The sequence below is a fragment of the Bufo bufo genome, chromosome 7, assembly GCF_905171765.1.
Source record: "Bufo bufo chromosome 7, aBufBuf1.1, whole genome shotgun sequence".
Lineage (NCBI taxonomy): Eukaryota > Metazoa > Chordata > Amphibia > Anura > Bufonidae > Bufo > Bufo bufo.
The window spans coordinates 26,700,016-26,716,464 of NC_053395.1; the positions used below are offsets into that span (position 1 = coordinate 26,700,016).

At 47.1% G+C, this 16,449-nt stretch overlaps 1 protein-coding gene across 2 annotated transcripts in view; it reads right to left on the reverse strand.

Moving 5' to 3' along the window:
* Positions 1 to 2,703, reverse strand: part of LOC121007388 (mucin-12-like) — a 38,661-nt gene extending 35,958 nt beyond the window's left edge. For both annotated transcript variants that reach the window (XR_005780406.1, XM_040439275.1), the window contains exon 1: positions 2,368 to 2,703. Coding sequence is in view for 1 of the 2 variants with exons in the window: in XM_040439275.1 (XP_040295209.1) it covers positions 2,368 to 2,410 (43 nt within the window). In the remaining variant the exon portion in view is untranslated. The remainder of the gene's footprint in view (positions 1 to 2,367) is intronic.
* Positions 2,704 to 16,449: the final 13,746 nt, after the last annotated feature.

The following is a 16,449-nucleotide window of genomic DNA, read 5'->3' on the forward strand; positions in this document are numbered from 1 at the left end:
CAGATAAGCCGGGGCTGAGAACAGTCGCTGCACTCTGGGAGCTGCTGCACAGACAGGCCGGGTCTGAGAACAGTCACTGCCCTCTGGGGGCTGCTGCACAGACAGGCCGGGGCTGAGAACAGTCACTGCCCTCTGGGGGCTGCTGCACAGACAGGCCGGGGCTGAGAACAGTCACTGCCCTCTGGGGGCTGCTGCACAGACAGGCCGGGGCTGAGAACAGTCGCTGCACTCTGGGGGCTGCTGCACAGACAGGCCGGGGCTGAGAACAGTCGCTGCACTCTGGGGGCTGCTGCACAGATAAGCCGGGGCTGAGAACAGTCGCTGCACTCTGGGGGCTGCTGCACAGACAGGCCGGGGCTGAGAACAGTCGCTGCACTCTGGGGGCTGCTGCACAGACAGGCCGGGGCTGAGAACAGTCGCTGCACTCTGGGGGCTGCTGCACAGACAGGCCGGGTCTGAGAACAGTCACTGCCCTCTGGGGGCTGCTGCACAGACAGGCCGGGGCTGAGAACAGTCGCTGCACTCTGGGGGCTGCTGCACAGAGAGACCGGCGCTGAAGAACAGTCGCTGCACTCTGGGGGCTGCTGCACAGACAGGCCGGGTCTGAGAACAGTCGCTGCACTCTGGGGGCTGCTGCACAGACAGGCCGGGTCTGAAAACAGTCACTGCCCTCTGGGGGCTGCTGCACAGACAGGCCGGGGCTGAGAACAGTCACTGCCCTCTGGGGGCTGCTGCACAGACAGGCCGGGTCTGAGAACAGTCGCTGCACTCTGGGGGCTGCTGCACAGACAGGCCGGGTCTGAAAACAGTCACTGCCCTCTGGGGGCTGCTGCACAGACAGGCCGGGGCTGAGAACAGTCACTGCCCTCTGGGGGCTGCTGCACAGACAGGCCGGGACTGAGAACAGTCACTGCGCTCTGGGGGCTGCGGTAATATCGCTGTAGTGTGTAGGGACTAAAACCCATAGGGGAAGCGCCAGTATTTAGTAAATGACCCCCAATGTTTTATTTGACTGAAAGGCATCTTTATGATGCCAAGGTGCCCTTCCTGACAATGTGCACCTATGATGGGCACACTCTGAAGAACCCATTTTTAGGATGTCCCATTTTCTATGGGAGCGGTGAAGATGGCTGATCGCTGCTATCTCCAGCACTCCCATAGAGAATGAACGGAGCAGCAGGTGGCACGGCCGCTCCATCAGATTTGGGGGGAGCGGTGACCCCGTTCTCGGTGGGCAACTAAGAGATATTACTGCATGGGGACAACAAGGAAACACGAGTACATTTTTTGAGTGTTTGATTTTTTATCTAAATGGACATTTATCGCGATAACTTTCTATATATCGTTATAGTGGGAATATTTTCACTGAACGCATCCGGACCTAATCCATCACGCTCGTGTGAAAGAGGCCTTAATGTAAGGGGGGGGGGGGGGGGGGGGCAGAATTATCCAGAAACCAACAGAACAATAATAATCAATTAATATTCGTATCCATGTGATATGGTGCTGTATGGAAGCACAATATGGCACACATTTGGAGTAGACACTCACGAATAGCTTACACTATATCTATATACATAGAAACATATGCACAGTATACACATATGTAAAATATATATGCAAATATATACATAGACACATACATACTACACACATATATAATATAAAGACACATGCATAGTATACACACAAATAGATATATAAATATACACCTATCTATACAGAGATACAAATGCATAGTACACAGACACATAGCATACTCATAAACATATATATATATATACATACATAGACACAAACATACATATCTATATACATAGACACACATGAATAGTATACACACAGGTATATAAAATACATTCATATCTATATACATAGACACATATATACATACAATATCTATAGTATATACACACACAGATAATACATATACACATATCTATAATATATAGACTAATACATATACACATATCTATAGTATATACACACAGCTAATACATATACACATATCTATAGTATATACACATAGACACACATATACATATCTATAGAATATATACATAGATAATACATATACACATATCTATGCATCTAGACAAACCGCCAAACAGTACACAGAAAATCAATCTATCTGCAGGAAGTCCAGCAGACATCCAGTGATGACCTGTTACATGCTTTGCCCATGTGTGCCAGGCATGATCCTCCCTGTGGGCACCGTGCACCCTGCAGTACACACAGTATGTACGATGTGTATGCTCCATCTTCATGGGGTGGGGGCTGTGCACACCTCGTATCCCCATGCATATACAGTCTGCCTGCCTATGACCTTGCCCACCCCCCGGATTTGCTCCATTAATCGGTACTCACCGGCCCCGGGAAGCAGCAAAAGCAGCAGAAGGAAGCGGATCATCCTGGGGCCATGGAGCTCAGATGCAGGGTGATGCCAAGCTGGGGTCTGCCTTCAGTGCCAGACGTGGAGGGTACAACGATGCTGCTCAGTGTCAGAACCCCCAGTGCACTGCCCCCCTGCACCCCACGACTACTGCTGCTGCTGCCGCCAGAGCCCCACTCTGCTCCCCCAGTGCGCTGTGGGGGGCACGGCCGCCAGGGGGCGATGCAGAGCAGCAGCACATGTTCAGGTCACCCTGCTGCTCCACTGCTCTGCTCCCTCACTGCCATCCGCTGGATGTGTGTGTGTTCACTGCTGCTGTCACTTGTAGCTCTCCTCCTCCTCCTGCATCACATAGCAGTGTCACCCCCCACAGGCTGCACATCACCACCCCCAGCTGTTACACACACTCTCTGCATTTAATAGGAACCTTATGTATTATCATCAGCAACATCCTCTCAGCCTTGCACGGTCCTAATGTAGTCATTTAAGGAGAGCAAACTCCTCCAGGTCTATGCAATGTATTTCATTTTTTTTATCTTTTGCTTGACTGTTTATGGTAAAACACTGCAAAATCTACTGATGTGCAACAAATGGCAGTGAAGGGGTTAACCTTCCCATCAGTCCTAGGCATTGCTTATTACGAGCTGATCACATTCGCCCCTTGTTTCTTCGAAGATGTGAAAATGGCTGTGTTCACATTTGTGTGGTTCTTCATAGGAGCAGACAAGTGACAGTGATGGCAGCACCAGATCCGTCACACAAACAGCACCCATAGGACCCTGATGACCCTAATGCCCTTTGCAGATCCGTCACACGACATACCAACGGCACCCATAGGACCCTGATTACCATAATGCCCTATAGCAGTGGTGCCCAACCATTTTTCGTCTGAGGGCCACACGGGGCACGTGTGAGTATTACTACTGTGAAAAGGGCACATATCTGGCATAACTACTGTGAGGAGGGCACATATCAGGGTATAACTACTGTGAGGAGGGCACATATCAGGGTATAACTACTGTGAGATGTGAGGTGGGTACATATCAGGGCATAACTACTGTGAGGGGGCACGAGTGAGCATTACTACTGTGAAGAGGGCACATATCTGGCATAACTACTGTGAGGGGGCACATATCTGGGCATAACTACTGTGAGGGGGCACATATCAGGGCATAACTACTGTGAGGAGGGCACATATCAGGGCATAACTACTGTGAAGCGGGCACATAGCTGGGCATAACTACTGTGAGGGGGCACATAGCTGGGCATAACTACTGTGAGGGGGCACATATCTGGGCATAACTACTGTGAGGGGGCACATATCAGGGCATAACTACTGTGAGGAGGGCACATATCAGGGCATAACTACTGTGAAGCGGGCACATAGCTGGGCATAACTACTGTAAGGGGGCACATATCTGGGCATAACTACTGTGAGGGGGCACATATCTGGGCATAACTACTGCGAGGTGGCACATATCTAGGCATAACTACTGCAAGGGGGCATGTGTGAGCATTACTACTGTGAAGAGGGCACATATCTTGGCATTATTACTGTGAGGGGGAACATATCTGGGCATAACTACTGTGAGGGGGCATGTGTGAGCATTACTACTGTGAAGAGGGCACATATCTTGGCATTATTACTGTGACGGGGCATGTGATGTATACATGTGTGTAATGTATGTGAAGATCACACACTGCACTACATACATTACACACATGTATACATCACATACTGCGCTGTCACATTCTTCTGCAGGTCTACCTTGATGTCTGGTCTTTAGGCTTCAGTCAGATCCTCCACCGCCATGCTTGCGCCGTGTGCCCGACACCACCAGGAGCTGGCCCCTCCTCCTTTCATCTCCCGCCGGCTTCTCCTACAGCAGGGCGCTCTATCGCTCCAGTGCCCGTCCAATCTTACCAATCAGGGGCATAGCTAGAAATAACAGGGCCCCATAGCAAAAAAAATTATGGGCCCCCCCTCCCGGATCTCCCACCCCCACATACCTATCGGACCTCCCACCCCTTCCAGAGCTCCAACCCAAACACCCCTCCAGGACCTCCCACCCCAACATCCCCCTAAGTGTCGTCCACAGATCCCCCCCTTCAGTGTCGTCCACAGATCCCCCCCCCTTCAGTGTCGTCCACAGATCCCCCCCCTTCAGTGTCGTCCACAGATCCCCCCCTTCAGTGTCCTCCACAGATCGCCCCCCTTCAGTGTCGTCCACAGATCCCCCTTTCAGTGTCCTCCACAGATCCCCCCCCTTTCAGTGTCCTCCACAGATCCCCCCCCCTTCAGTGTCCTCCACAGATCCCCCCCTTCAGTGTCCTCCACAGATCCCCCCCCCTTCAGTGTCCTCCACAGATCCCCCCTTCAGTGTCCTCCACAGATCCCCCCCCCCTTTCAGTGTCCTCCACAGATCCCCCCCCCTTTCAGTGTCCTCCACAGATCCCCCCCCCTTCAGTGTCCTCCACAGATCCCCCCCTTCAGTGTCCTCCACAGATCCCCCCCCCCCTTTCAGTGTCCTCCACAGATATCCCCCCCAGTGGTATGTATGTGCTAAGGATGATGAGGAAAGAGAAAAATTTCTTACCTGAAATTTTGCTTTCTTTGAGTCCAAAAGCAGCACATACATAACACTCTGTGCTGCCTGAGGAAGAGGAGGAAAGTGGTATTTCTTAAAGAGAATCTGTCCCCACAATTTTGGACTATCATCTGCAAAATTACCAGAGTAGTCCTCAGATATGGAGTACAGATCTCTATTTTTTACTTTCCTCCTGCCTGTTCTCCCGCTGTCAGGGCAGAGTCATGTTCATATACACTGCTCAAAAAAATAAAGGGAACACTTAAACAACACAATGTAACTCCAAGTCAATCACACTTCTGTGAAATCAAACTGTCCACTTAGGAAGCAACACTGAGTGACAATCAATTTCACATGCTGTTGTGCAAATGGGATAGACAACAGGTGGCAATTAGCAAGACATCCCCAATAAAGGAGTGGTTCTGCAGGTGGTGACCACAGACCACTTCTCAGTTCCTATGCTCCCTGGCTGATGTTTTGGTCACTTTTGAATGCTGGCGGTGCTTTCACTCTAGTGGTTACATGAGACGGAGTCTACAACCCACACAAGTGGCTCAGGTAGTGCAGCTTATCCAGGATGGCACATCAATGCGAGCTGTGGCAAGAAGGTTTGCTGTGTATGTCAGCGTAGTGTCCAGAGCATGGAGGCGCTACCAGGAGACAGGCCAGTACATAAGGAGACGTGGAGGAGGCCGTAGGAGGGCAACAACCCAGCAGCAGGACCGCTACCTCCGCCTTTGTGCAAGGAGGAACAGGAGGAGCACTGCCAGAGCCCTGCAAAATGACCTCCAGCAGGCCACAAATGTGCATGTGTCTGCTCAAACGGTCAGAAACAGACTCCATGAGGGTGATATGAGGGCCCGACGTCCACAGGTGGGGGGTTGTGCTTACAGCCCAACACCGTGCAGGACGTTTGGCATTTGCCAGAGAACACCAAGATTGGCAAATTTGCCACTGGCGCCCTGTGCTCTTCACAGATTAAAGCAGGTTCACACTGAGCACATGTGACAGACGTGACAGAGTCTGAAGACGCCGTGGAGAATGTTCTGCTGCCTGCAACATCCTCCAGCATGACCGGTTTGGCATTGGGTCAGTAATGGTGTGGGGTGGCATTTCTTTGGAGGGCCGCACAGCCCTCCATGTGCTCGCCAGAGGTAGCCTGACTGCCATTAGGTACCGAGATGAGATCCTCAGACCCCTTGTGAGACCATATGTGGCTGGAGTGTGTCAGCAGTTCCTGCAAGACGAAGGCATTGATGCTATGGACTGGCCCGCCCGTTCCCCAGACCTGAATCCAATTGAGCACATCTGGGACATCATGTCTCGCTCTATCCACCAACGTCACGTTGCACCACAGACTGTCCAGGAGTTGGCAGATGCTTTAGTCCAGGTCTGGGAGGAGATCCCTCAGGAGACCGTCCGCCACCTCATCAGGAGCATGCACAGGCGTTGTAGGGAGGTCATACAGCCACGTGGAGGCCACACACACTACTGAACCTCATTTTGACTTGTTTTAAGGACATTACATCAAAGTTGGATCAGCCTGTAGTGTGTTTTTCCACTTTAATTTTGAGTGTGACTCCAAATCCAGACCTCCATGGGTTGAAAAATTTGATTTCCATTTTTTTTATTTTTGTGTGATTTTGTTGTCATCACTTTCAACTATGTAAAGAACAAAGTATTTCAGAAGAATATTTAATTAATTCAGATCTAGGATGTGTTATTTTTGTGTTCCCTTAATTTTTTTGAGCAGTGTACATTGCCGATGCACAGGAGTCCTCTCCATTACGTTAGCACAGGGCAGCAGTCGTGACTATGTATTTCAGTGCAGCTTTGAGCGCTGAATGAGGGTAATCGGACTGGGGGCAGTTGGAAAATAAAAATAGTGATCTGGACTCCTTGCCGGCAGTACTACATATGTGTTTGATTGGGGGTGACAGATTTCCTTTGAAGGTTGGAGCTGCATGGCGATCTTGGCCGTGACACTTGTCGTATGCAGCTGATCTGAATGCGGTCGCAACATGACTCACAAGTTGCTGCAATGGCGACCCCAGAATGGCAATAAAATTCAGTAATGTCGATTTTTTTTGCGATTCTGAAGTGGCCGCCCTGCTTACAGAGCGATCCGAGTCTACTTAACAGTCTGGTAATCTGGAATATTTGCTAATCCGGCACCACTCTGGTTCCATTGAAAGAATTTCACTGTATGCGGCACCAATGGGTTAATTTAAGTTGGCAAAAGCATGATTTCTTCAAGTCTAAGGGTGCAAAATATGTATATCTAGTGGTCTCCCTCCTGCAGCTCTCCAGCTGTAGTGAAACTACAACTCCTAGCCTGTTGGACAGCACGGACATGCATCCTACATATAGAAATCTATCTTATTTCTGTGCAGTTTTTCTATTGCAACAGATGGCGGTGAAGGGGTTACTCCTTGGCAGCCCCCTCCGTCCGATCTCGAGATGGAAAGGATTGTTATCCAGAAGGAACAGGACTGGAATAAGAATGGCTCAGGCTAAATATAGCGGTTTCGGAGGTGGCCGGCGTAGGTGGGTTAGTAGGTGAACTCCACATCCACCTTGGCATTTCGCGCTGTGATTTTTGTGAGGAGCATCTGTCACTAGCAGCAGCTCGACCCCTATTACATTTCGGCGACTAGAGAGACGATATTTAGTGCAACCGATTCCACGCTGGGAAATTATAATAGCCTCTGTCGCTCGCATCCGTGGCGAGCATGCTCTGGTTACCATGGCAACAGCGACTACCAGGGGAAGCTGATTAAAATGGAGGCTGAGTAGAGAAATACCTGGATCAGAGGATCCACCAAGAATAAAACAGACCTGAATTTAAAAATAAAATGTCATACGCCCCTGCCCGTCCGACCAGATCCTCTCATCGTACGGCAGCTTACTGCCTCCAGTAAGTACAGGTCTATGATGCATCCTCAAATGTAATTCAGCTGTATTAAGTTATATCTGCTTCTGAGAAAGCTGGGTGTCAAGTAATACGGCCATCAATACCGCTCTGATGGCGCCAGTAAGCGCACAACTGACCAAGGCGCATGCCGTTGTGTATGGGGCTAATGGTGCCGAGAAACCGCATAGAGGTCGTGGCCCTTCATTGAGCTGAACAACAAGGCCTCATTTATCATCACTGGCCCATAGCAACCAATCAGCGTGGAGCTTTCATCCCTTCAACTGCTCTGGAAAAATGAAAGCTGCGCTGTGATTAGTTGCCAAGGGCTACAAGGCTTGTCCATCTGGTAAACAGTGATGCCATTGTGTGTGCACAATAATAAAGGGGTTATCCCACTTTGCGTTTTTATACTTACCTGCTGCCACCGCGCGTTCACTTCCTGGATTCTGGCTGGGGGCGGGCTTCATCTTGATTGAAGTCTTCTCCCGGCCGGGCCGCGCACTGGACTGAACGCGCGCGCCGCTGCGCATGCGCCATGGTGACTTATTTCTGGCCAGTATAGTACAGAGCCGGCGTTCGCAGCTCTGTACTATTCTGGCCGGGAAGAAGTCACCGTCGCGCGTGCGCGTTCAGGACAGCGAGTGGCCCGGCCGGGAGAAAAGAAGGAGTCTTCTGGGCAAGCGCGACCATCGGGATTTTGCAGAAGAGCGGTGGTCGTAACCAGGGGAGACCGAGTCTCAACAATAAGGTAAGTGGGGATGAATTGTCTCCTAATCGGTGGGAATTTGTTAATAAAGTATATTTACAAAAATGATCACTGTCAAATCATTAACAGATTTAACAGTGATCATTATGATGGGATAACCCCTTTAATGAAGAGGCTGAAAAAAAAATATGTGGAATTTAATGGCAATGGGTGGCATATATCACAACTGTCTTGGAGAAAAGTAGCCTTTGTTGGCCCATGGCAGCCAATGAGAGCTCAGCTTTCATTTCCTAAGCTGCTCTGGGAAAATGAAAGCTGCGCAGTGATTGGTTGCTATGAACAACTAGGCATAGTTAGTCGACACCCTAGGTCTGTGATGGCTAACCTCCGGCGCTCCAGCTGTGGTAAAACTAGGACTCCCAAGATGTACACTTGCTTGGCTGTTCTCAGAACTCCATAGAAATGAATGGAGCATGCTGGGAGTTGTGGTTTCCCCATAGCTAGAGTGCTGGAGGTTAGAGGTGCATTAAAATTATGCCAGAGGGATACATTTAACCTCTTCAGGACGCATGACGTACCAGTACGTCATGTATTTCCGATCACCGCCGCCCGGTGATCGGAACAAGATGCCTGCTCAAATCATTGAGCAGGCACCATGGCTAAATGCGCGGGAGGGTCCCGTGACTTCAGACTTGCGGATTTCAGACCTGCGGTTTGCGGCTTTTACCTGCGGTTGCGTCAGGCGGTGCCATCGGGTCCCCATGCGGCTGTAGGGGGGACCCGATGGCATGAAAGGCAGCGCGCTGACTTCCGGTGACGAGAAGGCCAATGCATTCCAATACAGAAGTATTTGAATGCATTTTAAAGGGATTAGACCCCCAAAAGTTCAAGTCCCAAAGTGGGACAAAAATAAAGTGAAAAAAAAGTTGAAAAAATAAAGTCGCCCCCCCCCCCAAAATTAAAAGTTTCAAGTAAAAATAAACAAAAATGCAATTTTCCCCAAATAAAGTAAAAAAAATTGGTAAAAAATAGGGGTGGGGGGGGGAAAAGTATACATATTAGGTATCGCCACGTCCGTATCGATTGGCTCTATAAACATATCACATGACCTAACCCCTCAGATGAACACCGTTAAAAAAAAAAAACTGTGCTAAATAAACAATTTTTTTGTCACCTTACATCACAAAAAGTACAACAGCAAGCGTTCGCCCACCAAAATAGTACCAATCTAACCATCACCTCATCCCGCAAAAAATGAACCCCTACCTGAGATAATAGCCCAAAAAAAAAACTATGGCTCAGAATATGGAGACACTAAAACAATTTTTTTTTGTTTTAAAAAAAGCTGTTATTGTGTAAAACTTACATAAATAAATAAAAAGTATACATATTAGGTATCGCCGCGTCCGTATCGACCGGATCTATAAAAATATCACATGATCTAACCCCTCAGATGAACACCGGAAAAAATAAAGACTGTGCTAAATAAACCATTTTTTGTCACCTTACATCACAAAAAGTGTAATAGCAAGCGATCAAAAAGTCACACGTCACATCTCATCCCCCAAAAATTATAACCTACCCAAGGTAATCGCCCAAAAACTGAAAAAATTATGGCTCTCAGACTATGGAAACACTAAAACATGATTTTTTTTTGTTTCAAAAAAGAAATCATTGTGTAAAACTTACATAAATAAAAAATAGTATACATATTAGGTATCGCCGCATCCGTGACAACCTGGTCTATAAAAATACCACATGATCTAACCTGTCAGATGAATGTTGTAAATAACAAAAAATAAAAAAGGGGCCAAAACAGCTATTTCTTGTTACCTTGCTAATATAGAGCAACCAAAAATCATATGTACCCTAAACTAGAACCAACAATACTGCCACCCTATCCCATAGATTCTAAATTGGGGTCACTTTTTTGGAGTTTCTACTCTAGGGGTGCATCAGGGGGGGCTTCAAATGGGACATGGTGTCAAAAAAAACCAGTCCAGCAAAATCTGCCTTCCAAAAACCGTATGGCATTCCTTTCCATCTGCGCCCTGCCGTGTGCCCGTACAGCAGTTTACGACCACATATGGGGTGTTTCTGTAAACTACAGAATCAGTGCCATAAATATTGAGTTTTGTTTGGCTGTTAACCCTTGCTTTGTAACTGGAAAAAAAATATTAAAATGGAAAATCTGCCAAAAAAGTGAAATTTTGAAATTGTATCTCTATTTTCCATTAATTCTTGTGGAACACCTAAAGGGTTAACAAAGTTTGTAAAATCAGTTTTGAATACCTTCAGGGGTGTAGTTTCTAGAATTGGGTAATTTTTTGGGTGGTTTCTATTATGTAAGCCTCGCAAAGTGACTTCAGACCTAAACTGGTCCCTAAAAATTGGGTTTTTTGAAAATTTCTGAAAAATTTCAAGATTTGCTTTTAAACTTCTAAGCCTTGTAACATCCCCAAAAAATAGAATATCATTCCCAAAGTGATCCAAACATGAAGTAGACATATGGGGAATGTAAAGTAATAACTATTTTTGGAGGTATTACTATGTATTATAGAAGTAGAGAAATTGAAACTTGGAAATTTGCTATTTTTTACTGATTTTTTGTAAATTTGGTATTTTTTTGATTAACTAAAAATAATTTTTTACTCCATTTTAGCAGTGTCATGAAGTACAATATGTGACGAAAAAACAATCTCAGAATGGCCTGGATAAGTCAAAGCGTTTTAAAGTTATCACCACTTAAAGTGACACTGGACAGATTTGCAAAAAATTGCCTGGTGAAATAGGCTGTATCCCAAAGGGGTTAAACCCCCCCCCCAAAAAAATAAACAAAAACAAAACTGTATTCAAAAGTATCTCAGGGCATCCAAAAGGTTAAAGGGGTTCAGAGCTGAACCCAGACATATCCCCATTTTTACCCAGGCAGCCCCCCCTGACTTAAGCATCGGAGCAGGGCAAAGGCATTTCTTTTTAGTTCCGGTGACGTTCCGGGCTCTCCTTAGGGCTGCCAGGCGGAATCTTCCACCCAGCAGCGAGCCCGGTGAAATCATCTGCACTGATGGGCCGGCTTTAGCGCTGCCCTAGCCTGTAAAACGGCTAAGGCAGGGATAAAGCCCACCCATGAGAGCCGGAGACGTCACCGAACTCACTGTGTGTTATTGTAAACAAAAGAGCCCTTTCCCTGCGCGATCCAGCGCATGGCAAGGGAGAGCATCGGAGCATGAAATGCTCCGATGCTAACATCAGGGGGACTGCCTGGGTGAAATTATGGGTATGTCCGGGCTCTGAACCTGGACAACCCCTTTAAAGGGGTTATCCAATACAAAAAAAAAAAAGCCACCCCATATGCTGGGCCCCCAAAACTGAATATACTTACCCGGGTCCCCACACCGCATGTTTTCATCCGTGCACGGGGAAAAGCAGCAGTGCAGGGACCAGGAGCGGCATAAGTATATTCAGAGTGGAGGGCCCGGGCATATGGAGAGACATTGTATAGGATTGGATAACATCTTTAAAGGGGGTCTGTCAGCAGGAAATTCACCAAGCACAGTGCCCTGTAGCACCAGCTCAGCTGAATGTAATGACACTTTTCACTTAGCGATCCGTTCCTTTATTCTGGAGAAAAAGTACTTTTAATCTACATGTAAATGAGCAGTTAAGTGCACTGAGGACGGGACCAAGCCACTCTGTGCACCCTCACTCCTCTTCTCCTTCCTAAGTGAGAGGGCAATACAAGAACCTGTCCCTGTCAATAAAGGAAAGGAGTTGGTAGAGGATGCAGGGAGCAGAGAGATTTGGACCCAACCTCGGTGCAGCCCGGTATCTCACATGGATCCAGAGATCTCCCCATTCATTGCTCTGCTAGATTTATATCCAGCTGGCAGCTCAAGGGGTGTGTCCTTTCTGCTGCAGCTCTGTCCAGTTGAAGGATGAAACTGAGCATGTGCGGCCACCTCAGTTAATATGAAAAATAATAAATACAACAGGCGCTCTATACAGATATATTTTATTAAATAGCTCAGTGACTATAATATTTTAATCACATGCAATTACAAAAGGATTTAGATCCAGGTGCAGGTTTAAAAACTGAAGAATATGTTTCGTGGGACAACCCCTTTAACTGCTTATTTGCATGTGGATGAAAATAACTTTCTCCAGAACGAAGCAACGGATCACAAAGTGAAAGGTACCAATACATTCAGCCGATCTAGCCTTACAAGACACTGTGCCGGGTTTATCAAGGAATTTCCTGGTGACAGACTGCCTTTAGGACTTACACAGACAATCGTGATCCACCTCGGAAACATGATCGGTGTCTGCTGCATCTCCCGCCCATCTGTGGCTCCTCTGACCAAAACTGACCATACCAGAGTAATTTCTGATACAGCCAGTCTCACATGATGATGTCAGCACACGGCAATAGTCCCGCCATCTGCTACACTGGCTGTATCATAAGTTATGAAGATACAGTCAGTTCGGGTCAGAGGATCCACGGTCGGCGTGGGAGATGCAGCCGGCATGTAGGCCGATCATGATCGTGTGCACGAGCCATTAATCTTTAGGACCCAGTTTCAACCATCAAAGTGAATGGATTCCCCCGGCAGATACATCTGAACACCGTTTTCAGGTATTCAAACTGAAGGAGAGCAAATTTCTTGAAATTTGTTTCAGACCCGATTCGCCACACTTAAAAATAAATAAATAAATAAATAAAAATACTATTTGGCTACAAAGCAAATATGCTGAATACCTTTCCCAGAAACCCAGAAGAGCATTGCCTGGCCTACAATACTCTACACACGTATCAGGCGCTCTCCGTAATGAGAAAGAGTATCCCACAGATATGTGTGTGTGTGTGTGTGTGTAATATATATATACACATACACACTCACCTAAAGAATTATTAGGAACACCTGTTCTATTTCTCATTAATGCAATTATCTAGTCAACCAATCACATGGCAGTTGCTTCAATGCATTTAGGGGTAAGGTCCTGGTCAAGACAATCTCCTGAACTCCAAACTGAATGTCAGAATGGGAAAGAAAGGTGATTTAAGCAATTTTGAGCGTGGCATGGTTGTTGGTGCCAGACGGGCCGGTCTGAGTATTTTACAATCTGCTCAGTTACTGGGATTTTCAAGCACAACCATTTCTAGGGTTTACAAAGAATGGTGTGAAAAGGGAAAAACATCCAGTATGCGGCCGTCCTGTGGGCAAAAATGCCTTGTGGATGCTAGAGGTCAGAGGAGAATGGGCCGACTGATTCAAGATGATAGAAGAGCAACGTTGACTGAAATAACCCCTCGTTACAACCGAGGTCTGCAGCAAAGCATTTGTGAAGCCACAACACGCACAACCTTGAGGCGGATGGGCTACAACAGCAGAAGACCCCACCAAGTACCACTCATCTCCACTACAAATAGGAAAAAGAGGCTACAATTTGCACGAGCTCACCAAAACTGGACTGTTGAAGACTGGAAAAATGTTGCCTGGTCTGATGAGTCTCGATTTCTGTTGAGACATTCACATGGTAGAGTCCGAATTTGGCGTAAACAGAATGAGAACATGTATCCATCCTCTGATGGCTACTTCCAGCAGGATAATGCACCATGTCACAAAGCTCGAATCATTTCAAATTGGTTTCTTGAACATGACAATGAGTTCACTGTACTAAAATGGCCCCACAGTCACCAGATCTCAACCCAATAGAGCATCTTTGGGATGTGGTGGAACGGGAGCTTCGTGCCCTGGATGTGCATCCCTCAAATCTCCATCAACTGCGAGATGCTATCCTATCAATATGGGCCAACATTTCTAAAGAATCCTATCAGCACCTTGTGGAATCAATGCCACGTAGAATTAAGGCAGTTCTGAAGGCAAAAGGGGGTCCAACACCGTATTAGTATGGGGGCACTAATAATTCTTTAGGTGAGTGTATATATATCCCAGAAGAGCGTTGCCTGGCCTACAATACTCCATACACATACTAGGCGCTCTCCATAATGAGAAAGAGTATCCCCCCCCAGACAACACATTATACAGTATATTGCCCAGAAACCCAGAGTAGCATACTAGGCTCTCTCTGATTCACCAGATACAAATCACAAAAATTTCTGGTTTGTTCAAATCTGTACTTTCTGGGAAATTTTGTGGATTCGATTCACTCATCTTTAATTCAAATGTGTAACCCTCCAGCTCAGAGAAGTGCTAAAATGTGATATAATATATGAAGCAGTGTCAGGGCCCAGTCAATGAGACTTCAAAATGATAAACTCATCCATGGAGATAAAACTGGAAATGGTCATTTTTCCGTGCATAGTCCTGAGCGGTCGGTTGCGTCTCTGCTGTTATTACTATGTGAAATGCATTTTTAGCTCTTTGTTAATTTTCCACAAACAAAAAAAAACAAAACACACCATAAATCTGCTAACGTACCAGCGGTGCGATGATCAGCCGGGCATGGTGTGACTTCTCGGGTCTAGCACATCCAGGGAAGCTGGTGTAACACCTCCATGTATGGATACGAGCATCGGCGCCTTGCTGTTTACATGAGGCTGGAGCACAACACGCGTGAAATGAATGTCTGCAGCCAATCCATACACAAGATCCTGGTCTACTCCGAAAATTCACACCACATAATTAACCCCTACTTAAAGGGGATGTCCATTAAGCGATTTTTTAAAGTTTTTTTTGTAAAGCAGTCTTTTTTTCTTTTATCCGTCACTAGATTGACATCAAGTAGGTTTCATTGGTGAGGATCCGTGATTGGTGTCCACACCCGGACATCATGCCCTTTAAATGTTGTATTTTATTGTTTTCGTAACCCACTATGTCAGGGATGCTCAACCTGCGGACCTCCAGCTGTTGCAAAACTACAACTCGCAGCAAGCCCTAATAGCTGTAGGCTGTCCAGGCATGCTGGGCATTGTAGTTTGGCAACAGCTGGAGGGCCGCAGATTGGGCATCCCTGCACTAGGTAAGTGCTGATGTGATACATATTTACTCATAAGCCAATTAAAGAAGTAGTTCTACTCCTGTTCTGTCAAACAGGATCCGCAATAAATGTCATTAAGGCTCCATTCACACGTCCGCAAAATGGGTCTGCATCCTTTCCGCAATTTTGCGGAAAGGGTGCGGACCCATTCATTCTCTATGGGGACGGAATGGATGTGGACAGCACACAGTGTGCTGTCTGCAGCCGCAATTGCGGAGCGCAGCCCCGATTTTGGGTCCGCAGCTCCGCAAAAAGATAGAGCATGTCCTATTCTTGTCCGCAGCTTGCGGACAAGAATAGGCATTTCTATGGGGGTGTCAGGCTGGTGTGTTGCGGACCCGCAATTTGCGGGTCCGCAACACACCACGGACGTGTGAATGTAGCCTTACATTTGCACTGTACAACCCTGTTCTCGCATCTGAAATAGTGTAGCACAGCCCGCTCGGGGTCGTGACCACCGTATATAAAGGTGGGGGACCCACCTCAATCAGGCACTTATGACACATCCTGTGGAGATGCCACACGTGTGAGATGTGAATACGCCTTGTAGCTCCTAGCACTAGAGGTGTAGCCAAATGTGTGCACGCTATAACCATGACTATCAGTGACCTGGGCCAATCACATGACAGGACAAATGGCGCTAAATGAGTCAGATCCAGCCCAGCGCTGCTGTTACCACATATAACAGGAACCACACCGCAGCTATGGGATAAGATTTGGTGTGTCAGAAATTCACCCATCGACCAAGTGACCATTGCAATAACTCAGAAAGGCATTGAGATGGACTTCTGACCCCAAGGGGTAACCAGACTAACGCAACATTTACTTTAAAGGGGTTGCATCATCTCCG